At 40.0% G+C, this 17241-nt stretch overlaps 1 protein-coding gene across 3 annotated transcripts in view; it reads left to right on the top strand.

Moving 5' to 3' along the window:
• KCNQ5 (potassium voltage-gated channel subfamily Q member 5) overlaps positions 1-12495 on the top strand; it is a 303061-nt gene extending 290566 nt beyond the window's left edge. For all 3 annotated transcript variants that reach the window (XM_074581371.1, XM_074581370.1, XM_074581369.1), the window contains 4 exons: positions 151-259; positions 9029-9160; positions 10033-10159; positions 10560-12495. In XM_074581371.1, the coding sequence (XP_074437472.1) occupies positions 151-259; positions 9029-9160; positions 10033-10159; positions 10560-11501 (1310 nt within the window). In that variant the 3' untranslated portion in view covers positions 11502-12495. The remainder of the gene's footprint in view (positions 1-150; positions 260-9028; positions 9161-10032; positions 10160-10559) is intronic.
• Positions 12496-17241: the final 4746 nt, after the last annotated feature.

The raw sequence follows: 17241 nt of genomic DNA, 5'->3' as shown, positions 1-17241 counted from the left end.
AAGTGCATCATATAGTTCATAAACTGATGAAGCTCTGTCTTATTTGATTTGTAGTCCTTCTTTTTCCAGAACCACTGTGCAGGCGGTTAGAAAACGCCAAGGAAGAGATTTTTAAATGCTGCTTGTTTAGTCCACTCTTGTATTTTGCAGCTGACACCAGTCTTGGAACAGATGATGTTTACGATGATAAAGGGTGCCAGTGTGATGTGTCAGTAGAAGATCTCACCCCTGCTCTTAAAACTGTCATCAGAGCAATCAGGTGAGTAAAAAATACTGAATGAATAAATATTTGAGATTTCCTTAATTAAAGTACTAATTAACTGCATGTCAGTTAGTAAAATGGTAGTTGAATTTATTACATGGGTATATTTATTATGTAACTAATGCTAATATAGTTTATTTATGCTTCCTTTTCATCAGTATTGTATTTACAAGTAAAAATATTTTATCTGTTCTGTTATCAGCTTTTCAATGTCAAAAAATTTACATGATTTGACTCAGAAGGAGAGTAATGAATGCTGGTTTCCACTATATCTCCTGTAATCCAAACTACTGTAATCCAGTTTGACGGAGTTTTACTGAATGTATATCACTGTGCCTGGAAAAGTGATTTTCTTTAAAACTTTAGGGTTTTTTTGCATTTTCATATTCCTGAAACTGTCTGTCATGTGACTTTCATTGTCACTTTCTTCTGGTAACAGCAGAATAATTACATTTATTCAATTGTGCAAAGCTTTGCCTGCCACTATCCATTGAACTAAATATAACCCCAATAATTTAAAACTAATAGTCTCCTTCTTCTCCAAGAAAGTAGCAAACTGCATCAAAACTTAGAAAATTACCTGCAATGAAAGCTTAAACTTAGCATTCACCCTCCTGAGACTGCCAAGGCTCTTCATCTTCCTGAATATTTGGAAGTGCAAAACCTGGCAGGCCAAATTCCTGCCATAAGGAGTAAATTGACAAGGAAGAAGAGCTCAGGCATCCCCTTTCTGCTGACAGGGAGCCCCAGGTTATTGCTGGGGGTCACCCCACTGGCTCTGCGTCACGGCCACATCAGCGCCCAGCGCCCTTCTTGCGCAGGCAGGCAGCAGCCGCGGGGGTTTTCTTCAAAACCCTATGGAAAGATGATGTTTTCCTGCAGGGAGACTCTCACCTTAGTTCTGTCAGCACTAGGGGAAGAAAGAACTCGAGCTCTTTATCAAATAATATCATAGAGTGGTAACCGACAGGGCACTTGTACTTCCTTCCCCTTTTTCCCCTGATTGCCAATAGAGACGGATAGTGAGTAAGGCTGTTTCTAGCACTTTTCTACTAGCGCAGACAGCTTGGCAGATCACTTGCACACATCTGTTCCAACCATTTTTCCAACCTGCCTGGAAATGACCTCACAGGACGTGTCAGATACCAGGTCCATGTCCACAGCTGCTGCAACCGGCAACTCAAATGTCACTGCCAAGAACCATCTCTTGCCAGCAATGTTACAGCAGGGGACAGAAATCCTTCTACACGGTGGAAACCCGCCTACAAGGATGAGCTATTCCTTCAAATGGAAAGTGCTCAAATTAGGAACAATCAGCATAATTCATTGGCTGTGGTGCCAAAGATTCTTGTCTGCGATGTTGCATTTTAAACAGACTGGTTGACTCTTGGCTCCAAGTGCACCTTGGCACTGTACTGCCAAGTGATACCAATGGTCATCTCATTCTTAATTCTGTCCAGATTCCTCAAGATCAACTTGACATTTTGATACTAAATTCATAGAGCTTGTTTTCAAAGGCACCACTGGATTGTTCAGTGCATCATCACCTGCTGCTTTGCCTGGTTCTCCTGGTAATTATCAGTTGAAATGGAAAGTAACCAAATGTGAAGGACCTAGTTGTCAAACTTTCTCCACAGTGCCATCTGCAGAAATGTCCTAATAAGAGGAGCAAAGATGCAACAGTTTGATTGTTCCAGACGTGCACTATTGAACTGATAAGAGTCAGCTTTTTAGATTACCTCTAACTTTTTCTCTGCACGCTTGGCTTACCAAACACCAACTCGTTTCAGCCCTGAGGTTGAGAATAAGAATTCTGCACCTCCACTTGCTATCAAGTAATGAATCTCTCCCATCTCTCCCTGCAAATATTAGTGTTTCACTAGATTACAAGCAGCACATGCCTCTTGCTTCATAAACATACCTTTGTTTGAGATCTGTAAAGCAGTAATGTGGTATGATCTTCTGACTTCTGTTTAATGCTATACCTTAATCTCTCAAAATCAAGAGACTGATAATTCAGTTCATCAGGTAGCTGATACTCCTCTTTCTTATTATTCAGAGTATCTGTTACCTGACTAGACTGGCATCTATGCAAACATCTGAAGAAGGATCTGAGACACTATATAGTAACTGTAGAATTTCAAGATGATAACATCTGCCTATATGGAAACTTTGTGCCTCATTTTGAAGTTCGTTTTTAGCAACGGCTTTGAATTGCAAAGGCACTGGGGGAGGGTGGAGGCTGTTTTTCCTTTCATGCTGGTACACAGGAGCAGATGAAGACAGAAGGTACTTGCATAGCTTCATGAGACACTACGCGAAAGACCCCAAATGTAAGCACATACAGCTGAATCCGTTGTGGCTACATCACCTTGAAAAACTGCAATAAGGGAGAGTAATTATTTTTTTTCCTGCTTAGAGCTGGGTACAAATTGTTTTACAATGCAAATGGTCCTTTTGTTTTGGGGAAAAAATGAAATTAGCAAAATTAATTCATGCCTGGGGGTTTACAGAGGTAGGGCCTCTCTCAGTTTTGTAATCAGAAAGAACTGGGTTTTTTTCTGTGAAAGGAATCTAGAATATGCTGCTTACTCTTAGGTTGGACAGCCTTGAAGTACCAAAAGATGAAAACTGGGATAGTTAGAATCTTTCGTTTCAGTAATTTCAAAGTGTACTGCTTCAGTTTTGAACTTGCTTATTTACATCTTTCCCAGGACTACCTTATTCTTCAAAACAACTTTTTGATTTTAACCATAAAACACCCCGAAACCTTAATTTTGAAATGGTCAAAACAGGAGACGGAGAAAATAGTCTTTTCCTGAAAACCACTTCAGTTTTTTAACACATTGGCCCTTTCCAAAAATAGGACCCCCTACCAGTCTTACTGAAGACCCACTGGGCAGAGCTGTCCAGTAACATGTCAAGCTGCCAGTCTTCTCTTAAAGCCCCTCAAGCTGAGTCTTCCACAGCCCCATCTCTTGTGCAGCCCCCTCCACCACCACCCTTACTACAAACTCTCCATCAGGAAAGATCGACTGAGGCAGTAGAGAAAGTAAGAAAAATCTGCTTGATGCATTTACACAGTGTTATCATAGAATCATAAAATGGTTTACGTTGGAATCTTTAAGGAATGACCGTAAAGATCATCTAGTTCCAACCCATGGGCATGGGCAGGGACACCTCCCACTAGACCAGGCTGCTCAAAGCCCCATCCAGCCTCGCCTTGAACACCTCCAGGGATGGGGCATCCACAACTTCTCTGGGCAACCTGTTCCAGTGTCTCACCACCATCACAGTGATAAATTTCTTCCTGATATCTAATCTAAATATATCCTCTTCCAGTTTGAAGCCATTACCCCTTATCCTGTCACTACATGCCCTTGTAAAAAGTCCCACTCCAGCTTTCCTGTAGGCCCTCTTTAAGTCCTGGAAGGCCACTACAAGGTCTCCCTGGAGCCTTCTCTTCTCCAGGCTGAATAACACCAACTCGCTCAGCCTGTCTTGATGGGAGAGGTGCTCCAGCCCTCTGATCATCTTCGTGGCTCTCCTCCGGACCCTCTCCAACAGGTCCATGTCCTTCTTATGTTGGGGGCCCCAGAGCTGGATGCAGTACTCCAGGCAGAGCCCCACGAGAGCAGAGTAGAGGGGGAGAATCACCTCCCTCAACCTGCTGGCCACGCTTCTTTTGATGCAACCCAGGATAAATGTTGGGGAGCAGGGAACAGGTGAGTAGTATGGTGAAACGTGGTGTGCTCCACAGCACGCCTTGGGCATCAGTCCTGCTCCTTGCAGCCTCTGCCTGGGATCACAGCAGTGCACAAAGCTGTTCTTGCTAGCAGTACATTGAGCCTTTGTGCCAGCAGGCTTTTATAGCACTACTCAACTGGCCCTAGTCTTGTCGTGAACTAAAAGCCATTAATATCCTGCAGAGTTCTTGGAGACTAACAAAACAACATTGCATTTTCCAGCTCTATCTGTTAGTTCACAATGATGGATGTATATAAAAGAGACTAAAAAGAAGATGAGGATACCTTGTTTCCATATATTGCGATGTCTCTGATCATTTTTCATAGCAAGAGGCACTAAATTCTGTAATACTCTCCACAATGGAAATGATGGAATTATTTTACTATTTATGGAATATAAAATTAGATTTGAGAAGCATAAATAAATGTGCAGTAGGAAATAACTGCAATGGCAGGAAGATGAACTTGCTGACCTAAGAGGTCTTTCCTCTCTTTATCTCTAGTGATTGCATAGATATGTTTTCATTTGTTGTTAATAAGAAATAATAATAATAAATGTAGCTAAACATAATGAAACTTGAGAATTCTTGAGCTGATAAGCTGTATAGTTGAATAGCCATACATATTTAATAGCCAAAGAAGGAAAATATAATTTACCACTTATGTTTTGTCTTTGAAATGTTGCTGCTACACCTACAAAATGTCATTTTAGCAGCCGTTATGAATTTGGTGGTGTTTCAGAATCCTCTATTTCTTCTAAATCCCATATTAAATTGTGCATTTTATGCCCAGATGGTCTACAGAGTCTAGGCAAGGCTCTTAGATGTGTCCTTCGCTACGACAGCACTGTGCTTGGCAGAAAACAATGTCTCTGGCTCCTCGGGGATGGGTCAGTCCAGGAGAGGCAGGAGGCAATTTTGACCCACTCACCCCACACATCGTGGAACTATCTCTCAACTTTTGTCTGTTGGACTCCCTGTATTGGATCCCGATATCTTCTGCATGTTGCAGTTTACCAGGAAGAAGGGTTATTTGGCAAGCCAAGGGTAGAGAGATGGAGGAACCATCAAAATTACATCTTTGTGTGCACCTGCTTTCCTGAGGTAGTAAAGTGAGAAAACAACCTGTGGGCACCTCACCTAGCTATGGGTAAAACAACCTGCCTGCTTTTTAATCTTTAAGGCAAGGGAGGTTTAGATTGGATATTAAGGAAAAATTTCTACACCAAAAGGGTTATCAAACATGGGAACAGGCTGCCCAGGGAAGCGGTGGAATCGCCATCCCTGGAGGTATTTAAAAGACGGGTAGACGTGGTGCTTAGAGACATGGTTCAGTGGTGGTTTTGTCAGAGTTAGGCTGATGGTTGGACTCGATCATCTTAAGGGTCCCTTGCAACCTAGATAATTCTATGATTCTATGAATCCCAGAAGAATCAAGCTCTATTTCTTCCTGAGATATTGACAAGACTGACAAGATACAGGTTTAAAAAAATAGCAGGAGTACGACAGGGCTGCACAGAGGATTAGAGATGTTCTGTCTTGGTGCCAGTCTCAGTAAAGTGCACTAATGACAAGCAGAATAGCTTTTAATACTGGAAGGGGCAACATGAACAGAAAATAAAATGCAGTAAATGCCAGGAAAGATATGCAACCTACGGGTTCAGAAAACAGTGTAATTCTAGATCGGTGCTGATCCTGCATTTGACAAGAGTTAAATGAAATGGATGCTCCTTTTGGCTGCTAGAGGTCTATAGACAAAGACCTATAGACAAAGACCAGGACAAAGTTGGTCCTGGGCCTGTCACTTTCTACAATTATCAGTGCACGTAAAGGTTAGTGGGACCTGTGGTTTAGACATTAACTATAGGCAAAGCACTTTGATATATTGGTCTAATTCAACACAAAAGACTTTTTTTTCTACTCTGCTCTGGATGCATCATTGAAACAGGCTACTTTTTATAGCTAAGTCTCACCGGAAAATTGTCACATTTGTGACTTGAGTAAGTTTACAGCCGTGTATCGTCGATCACGTTAGATTTCAGTTATAAAATACCCCCTCGCTACACGGCATGCAGCGATTTAGAAATACAAATAATGTTTTAAAAAATCATGGGGACTACACGCTTCGGGTTTTGGGGTTAATTCTTACTTTCAATTACTGCCTTGTGGTCAGTACCAGCGGTTCAGTATTGCCCGTGGCGACTCCGTTTCGTTTATGATGAGTCTCGTTTGCCCCCTTGTGGTATAACCAGAAAAGACAGACCGAATTGTCATTTCCCCTGTTCCTCCTGTTTTGGGTCAAGGGCTGGTGCTTCAAATACTTGGGGTATGAAGAACCTTGTGCTCATTTTCCCGTTTTTTTACGGGTAGGTTATCCACCTGTGCCCGCATAACTGAACCCTTCGTTTTTATCACACAGGAACGCACCAAAATGAGCAACATTTTATTCTAGAAGCACGAATGAAGGAACCTCAAAGGCTTTTTTTGTTCATTACTTTCAAATATCCTCTATATAGTTGCAATAATCTTTCAGGATGGGTGCTCAAGTCTATGAAGTTCAATTGCGTAGTTATTTCGAGATATAGAAAGAGAAATGAATTTTTAAAATTGACAGTAAATAACTACGGAGAATCAGCTAAATTTAATAACTGCAAAGCAGTTGCTAGGCTCCATCACTGCAAGAAGTCAGGTTTTCTGTTTCTTATTAACTTTCAGGATTTTAAAAAGCCAGTCTTTTATAACCCTTCAGGTTTTTGCACAGTTTTTGTAAAATTCTGTATATTTGAAGCAAAAAGGAGTAAGCAATATGGGTCTGTTCCAAACCCTGGTGAAGTTAATTACGAGGGCATCACATGAGCTAATGCCTAAACCAGAAATAGTACAGTTACACCTCACTGATACAGCCGTGATGCTTTTGGTCTTGCGTTTGACTTCTAAACACTATGAACGAACTGCCTAGATAACCAAAAAACCTGTTGCAAAGCTGCAAAGCAGTGTGCACACTGATTAAGAAGCTTCTGTGGCTGTTAATGAAAATCAGTCTTCTGTCTCTTCTCTTGTAAAATCACCCAGTTGTGGCAAATTCAGTTGTCTTCAATTATGCTATTAATCCTCTGGCTCGGCTTTTCTAACAGAGTTTCATATTTTTGCTTTATCAAGAGCATGAAGTAAAAAATTGTGACTACCAAAACAGAGAGAATAATAACAAGAAAAAATATACTTTCTTGTATGTCAGCTACATCATTTACTCTTTGTAACCTGAATAAAGAACTAGATTCCAGGAGATTGTCTGCGCTGCCAGACTATTACGAACAGAGCATCTGGGCATCATTTGACAGCTAAAAAGAAAAAAAAATCTGCATCCGAGCTTCAGAGGCCTTCAGATTATAAAAGATGCCAAAAGCCATTAGTCTGTGGAACTGGCTGACAATGGAAAAGAGGAAAGTGCATCATCTGACATATTTAAAACTGCATGGAAATCAGTCCTGAACTGTCAAAGTGATGGACTTCTCCTAATGGACCTTTTCCATTTTTAATTTCTATAATCAGTATCATACTTCAAGCTCTATACCAGTGACAAGCAATCTCATTTTTAACTGGAAGTTACCAGAATGAGAAATATCAAGAACTAAGCACTCTGGGAAAAGGCTGATATTGTTTGGAAGAACATTTACGTACAATACAGAAAACAGTAGAGGATCACTCTATATTATTAATCTGACTCTATATACATTATGTCTGTCCTAACAATAAATAGTATGGTTTTCCTAAATTCTTCCACTAAAACACTACTTATCTAATTTATCACAGAGTGAAGGGCATTTTTTTGCTTTTTATTATCATTCATTGTCTTATACATACCACAATAAACACAGAGGGAATACATTAGCATGAAATATTGGGATTTGGAATAGGACACCAATTCACTGTCTCTCTTTTTTAATTGCAACAGACAGCAAACAATATCAGCAGTTTGGCCCTAATGGGGATTCATAAGCTCTGTAACACAGACCAGAATGGCCAACGCACCTGATCCCTTGACTTCTGTCCCAGCTCTCACACGGTTCTCTTCCACAGTCCTCACGTAAACCGAGGAGAACCGCGGCTGTTACCAGCTGACCTGGAAAATCAGCTCACTGTCATTGACTTTCCAAATTTGTCATTTCTATTATTTAAGAGGAGCTACTTAGTGGACATCACATATTGACATAAGCATCCCAGAAACTTGTGCAAATTTCTGTGCACATAAAAAACATATGCCATTCATCAATTTTTGGATATTTACTGTTATCTGATACTTGGTATTCTGCAGTAAAATTCAAGGAAAACAAAATCACCAATGCTAATTAAACAGTAATTTCCATAGATTTCAATATGTAACAAATGCGAAAAATTCTCTTCAGCCTGCAAGTTTGATCTTAAGTCTGCAAAATAAATTAAAAACAAATACTTAGGCCTGAACATTAATTAAAAATAAACACTGATGAAACATTAATTGGGTGCATAAAATGAAATTTTTTACAAAACAGAAAGGAAAGAACTTAAAATGAGCTCCAGAAAAAGAATACTATTATTTAAATTGGTGCAATCAACTTGTTAGGCGAATCTTTCCTCTAACAAGGAGAGAAATAACTTCAGCACAAACGCAGCTTACAGAATATCTCAATAAAGTCAGTGGGACTAATCCCAGGTTTAAATTAAGCATGTACTTCAGCACCTTTCAAATCAGGCACCTAGCATAAAAAAGTCAAATAGGTGTATATTGATAAACTAAACACGCTCTGTGCTCTTTAAAATAGCGTTGCCTGGTGTCTCTTACCTAACAATTCAAAGGCACAATCTGTTTCTACTTACACATTTGTACTTCCGAAACCAATTTTGTAAAGGTAAAAGTTCACTTGCACAAGCTGTATTGAAAATATCTTCCATTTTAAAATTAGCTGTCAAATTTTGTGCATGGAATATATTGTATTGTTTCACAGCTGTTGAAGATTAATCAGTGAAATGCTTTTTCCCCACAGAATTATGAAATTTCATGTTGCGAAGAGAAAGTTTAAGGAAACACTTCGTCCATATGACGTCAAAGATGTCATTGAACAGTACTCAGCAGGTCATCTAGACATGTTATGCAGGATTAAGAGTCTTCAGTCACGGTAAGGAAAGAATAATTTCTGCTCTGCATAAGCATCTTATCTTATGTCATTCACTGCATAATGAATATTGGTGATGTTTATATATTTATATGACATGTTATATTTGGGTACAAATTGCCATCCATGCTTCAGCCCAGCCTGTCTTTCTGCAAACACAGCTGAGCCAGAAATTACATTGTGGGTAAAAACAAACAAAACCCCATATATCTAATTGGCCCCAGAAAATGGAAGTCGGAACAATATAAAAGGTAATCCTTTATCTGAAAAGTCCCTTCATAAACAAGGAATTTAGTCATGAGGTTGCCAAAAGGGTGGGGTAAATGCTGAGAACTGCCTTTCTCCCATCCCAGAATTCCTCTTTTCACATAAAAGAAATTGGGAACTACTGGTAATGTAGTATTTGTGTAGTTTTTATGTTCTAGATTCCCAGCAACAATAATTAAAAAAAAAAACAAAACAACAAAATACAACACTGCATCATGTGTACCATTACCAGTATCAGGGCTGAGCTTCCTGCTTCAAACTGACCAGTTTCCCAGGACTCGATGCTGCTGTCAGGACCAGAGAGCTGAGGGTGGCACTGGTACACCTGTTCTTCCTCCCCAGCATCAGGCTACTGGGGAGGCCACCTCCTCTCTCACCCTCTCAGCAAGTCTAGCCCTGGATCTCCCAGATGATGGCTAAGTTCTGGGCCCCGGTTAGTACCAATGGAAAAGAAATGCTCAAAAATCACTCTCTTTTTTTTTTTCTTAATTAATAAAATTGTCTTTTTTCTCAATTGCTTCTCTGAAGTACTGTGATTTTCATTTTTAAAGCGCTTCCATATCCTCACCGTTTTCAGGAATCACAGCAGCTTTTGATTTCTGTTACAGCGTTGACCAAATTCTTGGGAAAGGACAAATCACAGCAGATAAAAGAAGCAGAGAAAAGAATCCTGCAGAGAATGAGACAACCGATGACCTCAGTATGTTAGGGCGCGTAGTCAAGGTGGAGAAACAGGTAGAGTGATTATTTGTCACTTTGTCTTGCTCTATTGCTCATGCCTTTTGTGTATTTTATTTCCAGTTTCAAAGGCTGGACAGGTAAAATATTTTTTTTTCTTATATCTGCTTTATTTACATGATGAAATGAAATTGGTATGAATTGTATTACCTTAATCGTCTTCCATGTACAGAAAAATAAGGAAGGAAAAATCGCAGGTTACTAATTTTTTTTCCCTTTTATCAGCTTGCTTATGAAATATCTACATGGCTTTTGACATTATTTTTCAAGAGTCAATAGTGCCTACCAAGCTCCTTCCATTTTTCTCTTCATCAGCCACATCTTCCCTTTGCTTGGGTTCCAAATATTTTAAATTAGTATTTGGCATTAATGTTAACCTTTTCCTCTCCTCCTGTAGGTACAATCCATTGAGTCAAAACTGGACTGTCTATTAGATATTTATCAACAAGTTTTGCGAAAAGGATCTGCGTCCGCGCTCACTCTGGCTTCGTTTCAAATGCCGGCTTTTGAGTGTGAGCAGACTTCTGATTACCAGAGTCCATCAGACAGCAAAGATTTGTCTAATTCTGCACAAATTAGTGGATGCGTATCCAGATCTGCTAGTGCCAACCTGCCTCGTGGCCTACAGCTTATACTGACACCAAATGAATTCAGCACTCAGGCTTACTATGCTTTTAGTCCAGCTATGCATAGTCAAGCAACGCAAGTGCCAAACGATGGACCTGCAACAGTTAATAATTCATCAAACCAAATAAACCAGGCAACTAAGCCAGCAACTCCAACAACATTACAAATACCACCCTTCTCATCAATGAAGCATATCAATAGGCCTGAGCCCGTTCATATTATTCCTGTAACCACGCAGGAAAACGTTTCCGATGTCACCGCTTGCCTTGTTGCATCAAAGGATAACGGACAAGTTGCACAGCCCAGTGCGACAAAGGATCTCGCATGGAGGAAAAGTCTGGATATAGAAGGGGAACCTTTGCTCTCAGTTAAACCTGTGGTGCAAATGGATTTAGGAAAATCTTTATCTGTACAGAACCTTATACAGTCGACAGAAGAACTGAATGTACAGATTGCTGGCAGTGACTCCAGTGGTTCCAGAGGTAGCCAAGACGTATACTCCAAATGGAGGGAGTCAAAATTATTTATAACTGACGAAGAGTTGGAGACAGAGGCAGGAACAGAGACTACTGAAGCCATCTCGCGCCCGTTAGTGGAAACAACTCTCTCTGCTGACTCTCTGAGGACTGGAATATCAAGATCATCTCAAAGCATTTGCAAGCCAGGGGACGGTACAGAAGCACTCAATCTGCTCCACGTCAAACTTAAATAACAGCTTGTGGGCTTTCTTCATTGGCTGGGTCATTCCTCTAGTCATACATATCATAGCATGAACTGTTTTGAGAGCCTTTTTAATAAGATAAAAATCACAAAAATCAGGATGAATCTGAGAAGCAGTTGAATGAGCCCATATCTCCTAGTTGCATGAAAATGCATGTTCAAGTGAAGGCTAACGTTCAAATTTACACCTACAGTACGGCAACCTTTCATGTAGTACAGTAGGTTTAAACGACGAGTTGCCTACAAAGCTAATGCTGCAGGATGTATCAAAAAGCAAAAATTTGAGCATTTAGACCTAGTGCCGTTTCTACAAAGCAGAAGTCAAAATCGTAAGGTTTAAAGCACTTTGCTTCTGAACTAATTAAATATATATATATAATGTCCTGATTTAGATGATAGTTTATGTTTACAACAAAAAAAAATTATCTACAGCTGCTAGCAAGGTACCAAGGAAACCAGTAATATGGGATTAGAAATGGCTGCCAGTTGCAAGATACACCCATGAGCTCATCAGTAATCAGTTATTCTTAACTCTGAAGAACAGTACATTAATATCCATCCGATTTTTGGTGATTTCGTGCTGTGGCAAAAGCACCTGACAGACCACTATCGCATTGTTCTTTATAACGAGAACATTATTTTGCTATGAAAAGTTTTTATTTTAAGGGTTGAGGCTGGCCTCAGAAATGGATAACCTGGGTGACTGCACTGAAAATTCAGGGGAATCTCTCCTTCTTCCAGCCTCATGGAGGAGCTGTCTTCTGAATCTGAAACATTTTGGCAGCAGTAGGAGAGGGAAGGAAGCAGGCGCTGGCTTAATTGTAGCAGCAGTGTTCCCTTCTGTGGAAATTTTGGCAATTTTCCTCGCCCTCCCAACCATGACAGCGCTTCTTAAGGCTGGGAAAGGAGGGAAAATGAGGAACTAAAGTACAGAGTAAAACTAAAGGGGATAGAACAGGGAAGTGAGAAAGACAACACAATCAATGAAGAAAAAAAAAGAATATGGATTTAGATCGGCAGGAAGGGAAATGATCCCAGAAATTAAAGGACGGAAGGTAAAGAGCCAAAAAGATTTGTTTTTTTTTTAAACCAGACTGTTGGTCACAGATACTGAGTGCTATTTCCAAAAAAAAAATGCCATGTGGGCAATCAGAAATGGAAATAGAAGTAGGGAAGACCACCTTAACTGAAAAAAAACCTGAAGGCAAGAGGGTTTTTGTATGTTTGCTTTTGTTTTTTAAATAAAAGGGGAGGAGGAGGGAGGGGAAAGTGGTCACACACTTACAGCTCAACACTGTGTCCCAACTGCAGTCATTTCTTGTGAACTTTCCAAGAAAGGACCTCCAGACTCCTTCCTCCAAATACCCGAGTTTTCAAATTCAAAGCCTACATAGGACCTAGCACTCCTGTTTGAGACATCCTTTTTTCTTATCCTAACCTACACCTCACTTCTGCTGAGACGCAGGAGCAGTGGTAGTGCCCATCTTCACGTCCCCAGCAAGGCTTCGCCACTGGAAGGACCCTTGCAGAGCCTAAACAGGCTTTTGCTTTCCCCAGCTGAAGGGGGTTTCTGTTCGGGTCCTCCCCCCAGATTTATACCCCACCTGCACCACAGGCTTGTAGACAACCTGGCTCGGGCTCAGCTTCCCATTAGCAGCAGGAACACTAAATGTACGGGGGTGCCAGTGCCAGCTCACTCAGGGCAGTGTCTTCTCAAGGCCCAGACCTGCTGGGAACTCAGTATGTACATCAAAAATGTCACTCCAGTCTTAAACCATGGCTAAATGCTGTAGATTGTATTGTGAAGGACTCGACCTGTTTACTATGAAACCATTGTTATTTCTGCTTCCATATTTCCTTTACAGAAGTATTCCTGGATGTTACATGATAACCTTATTATGTGAAAGTACATGCAAACTGTAGAGTGTATATATTGTGTCGTTATACGGGGTCCACGGATGGTACACTGTGTTCCATGGCTTACGCCGGAGCAAACTTCAGCTGTTAAATCCTGAAAGACACCTTGAAGCACAATTTCCTCACCACTGATTTGCCATACAATTTACCACTTCAGTCTTTCCTGTTTTCTTTTACGTGCAGTCTGGTCATACTAATTACAATTTTGTGAGGATAAGTAGGGTTTTCTCCACATCTCAGTTCATTTAACTATGAACTTATTTGAATGTGTGCAGTTCATCCAGACAGATCTGCAAGTTTAAAGTACTACTCCAAAATTTTAAAAACTTACATGTTGGGTTTTCTTAGGCTTTTCTTTCTTTTTTCTAACAGTTTTTGGTGCCTTTCTTGCCTTTCATACGAAGCCTCCTGATGGCCTAAGTATAAACCTGCACTTAGGTTTAGTTAAGGAGCAAGAGATCAGGCACGTGGCAACTGTATGTCGGGAATGAAACTCCCTTCCCTCTCCTTGGCGAGATCAAAAAAACCAAGGCATCACGAATTTGGACACCACTCTTCCACCTTCATCTGCCTCAGCAGATGGAGGGGGTTGCACCCCCATTGAGCCCGGAAGGCGGCAATGGGAGAATGGAGCATTGGCCCCGCCTCTGCTGATCCCGCACGGAAACGGGGCCTCGGGTTTTGCTGATAATTTATCTCACGGAAACTTGGTATTTTTGCCTTAAATGACATGCTTGAGTCCTTCTAATTTTAAGTTAATTTATTTAATACAATTTTGTGCACAAAAGAATGAGTTCTATAAATTATGTATGAAAATGTTAATGTCTTTACAAAGTACTAATAAATCCAGAAGATCCTATCTTTTCAAATTATGGTTTAAAATCCTAATATTTTTTTTCTTTTATGCTCACCATTATTATTTTTGTAGCTGCAAGTCTTATCATATAGGAATTTTTTAACATAATATTGATAGAAAATAGAAAGAGTAGTGAACATATGAAATTCTGGAGAGGAAGACTTGTTTGTTTGGATTTTTATAAGCTTCGCTCATTTTTCCTCATGAGGAGTTTCCTGTTTCTACGCTCTCTCTTTAAAAGACAGTGTCATGACTGACAGTCATTCATTGGCTTCACAAAAGAAGGACCTTTTCAAGTCTTGTCCCATGCTGCTTATTAAAGTCCAGCTCATGACTGCTAATAAGGATGAGCAGGGACAAAGGACAAATTTTTTTCTGATTTACAATCCACTTGGGGATTGTTGAAGAGAGAATTTGAACTTAAGTAAGAGCTTCAGGAATTAAGCCTTATCCAAATAACTGTTTTCTGATCAGCATGTTTCTTGTACCTGATTGAAGAGAGAACTGAAAAGAATAGTTTTGATGATTATTATTTGTTTAAAAATTTGTATTTGCTCCTGGCTTATATGATCTATACTTTTTATTTAAATATGAATATAGTGTTTTAGCCTAGGGTTCAAGATTGCAAAGATCATACACTTTTATTCACAGTGCCCACGGTTGTTCCATATGTTTTTGAGATAATCCTACTTAGAGTGACTGCTCTCATTATAGTACGGTGAGGAGTAATTCACCTGCTGTTCTGTGATAAGTCAAATCATACTGAATTGCTGATGTATAGTAGAACATCTGATGTACAGTAGTATTTCTGGATTGGGACCTGCAATCCTTACTCAAGCAAAAATTCTATGGAATTCATGCGTTCTATGGAATTCAAGAATTTTTCTTGAATCGGGAGCTCAGATTCAAATCCTTATTTTGTTGGGCATCTGTTTAAAGTGAAAATGGTAATATTCCAGTTATTTCCTGAGGAAACTAATACTTAGCTGAATTTACCCATGTCACATTGACTATATAAAAAATAACGCACAAAGTATTGATGTAAAAAGGGAAGAAGAGAAGGGACATTTTTTTAAAAGCACAGAGAAAAGGAGAATAATCAGAAAAGAGGAGTAAGCAGGAAAAGAAAATATAACAGCAAAGGAACGAAAAAAGGGTTTAAACACCTGAGGCTAAATTCATCCTTGGATGGCTTCACTGACTTCAATGAATTCACTGCCCAACTGGGTGAAGTTCAGCCTCCACTGGGATAACCAGGCTCAGTTCTACTGACCTTAAAGGAACTGAACCCACCTATACCAGGAATGAACTTGCCTCTCTGGGCCAACTTTTATCCTGACTCATATGTCATGCAATCCTTTTGGATTCATTAGGTTTGAATGAAATACAGGTCAGAAAAGAATTTGCCCCAGATATTTCTGCTTCACATTTTTTTTCAAGTGTGTTAATCGACTTAATTCAAATGGATTACAACACCACACAAAGTGCTGTCACTGTCTAAAAAGGTTAATTGGTTTTTGAAATAAGAATTGTCCCCTGCAGCGTCAGTGGAAGCATGTAATATTTTCCTGTTCATTCATCTGGATGCAAATGTGACCATTCATTCAGCTGTGGCCACACATAAGACAACTCCAGACATACCCAATTTCATCTGCTATTGGAAGCATTTTTTACTTCTTTGAAAGATAAAAAGCCAGTTTTATGACAGGCTTAGAAAGCACGAAGGCTGCTTCCACTGACACTGCAATGACATTAGCCAGTACATTACAATGTTAATTGTAACTTCTTGACAAAGTTGAATCCATATTGTTGTTAATAAAAATGATTTGAAAAGTACCATGCTTAGCGGATTTTTTTCTTACATAAACGATTTTATGGTGTAAGAACCTATCAGGAAAAAAAAAATTCAAGCTTGCTTGTTGTTTTCCTTTTGAAGTTTTGTAATTTTTTTATTAAATGGACCAAAACATCACAAAGAAAGTTTACTAGAATAAAACATGCACAAACTAGTCTGATATGCTCAGTTTCTGGTAACTGTTTACAGCAGAGTTTACTTAAACTTCAGATGTTTTAGCAGCTCTATGAAAATGAGTTTGGAAGTTATTATTACCTTCCCTGTAATGTAAATGGGAATCGCTTCAGGATCAGCAATCAGGGGCCTGTGCGTGCAGCAGGATTCCTAAGAGAAGGCTCATCCACTACCTCAGTTTAACTTGAGGCCTAGGTGAAGCCCTTTCTTCTGTGACGAATTGTGAAAGTTGATCTAGAATGCTACTGCATCAAACTACAGCCTTCTTTGCTCTTCCTGCAGTGTGCTGAAGATAAGCTTTAGTATTTGAGACTTCTTGTGGTGAAGTCACTGCTTCCCTGGAGGCTTCAAAATCAGAGCAGAATATTTCCATGTATAGGTGAACCCCTACCTCTCTGTTGAACGTAGTCTTAGACTGAAATTAAAAGATGCAGCCTCCAGAATGGCAGATTTTCCATGTCAGCCATTTGTACTCACAGGCTATGTAAACACTGCCAAGCTCTGCCTATAAAATAAACACAGGACAGGAAAAAAGGCAAACAGGTTTGCTCGCTCTTCTTGTGTTAAACTGGGACATCTTGCTTCGTGTGTACATAGAGATAGGGAAAGGTCAGAAGACAGCAGCGCAAAGTTTTTCCTGTTGAGTTATCCCACAGGCCACAATGGCCAGGCACAGGCGGTAACGTGCATCCATAAAGAGACATATATATATGTTCACCGTTCAGCTCTGTACAACAGAAGTACAGGACCATGCCTAAAAGGGAAATTTAAACCTTCATTTAGCAGATTTTCAGTGTAATTGAAGGGGTGGTGTGGGCATTATGCTAGCAGACCAAGCACCGGCAGAGGTTGCCCTGGGAGCTTCTGGAACGTCCACCCTTAGGAGATATTCAGAAATGGCCTGGACACTGTTCTGGGCAATTGGCTCTT

This window comes from Larus michahellis, chromosome 3, assembly GCF_964199755.1.
Source record: "Larus michahellis chromosome 3, bLarMic1.1, whole genome shotgun sequence".
In the NCBI taxonomy this organism is placed as follows: domain Eukaryota; kingdom Metazoa; phylum Chordata; class Aves; order Charadriiformes; family Laridae; genus Larus; species Larus michahellis.
This window is presented reverse-complemented; position numbering and strand designations above follow the sequence as displayed.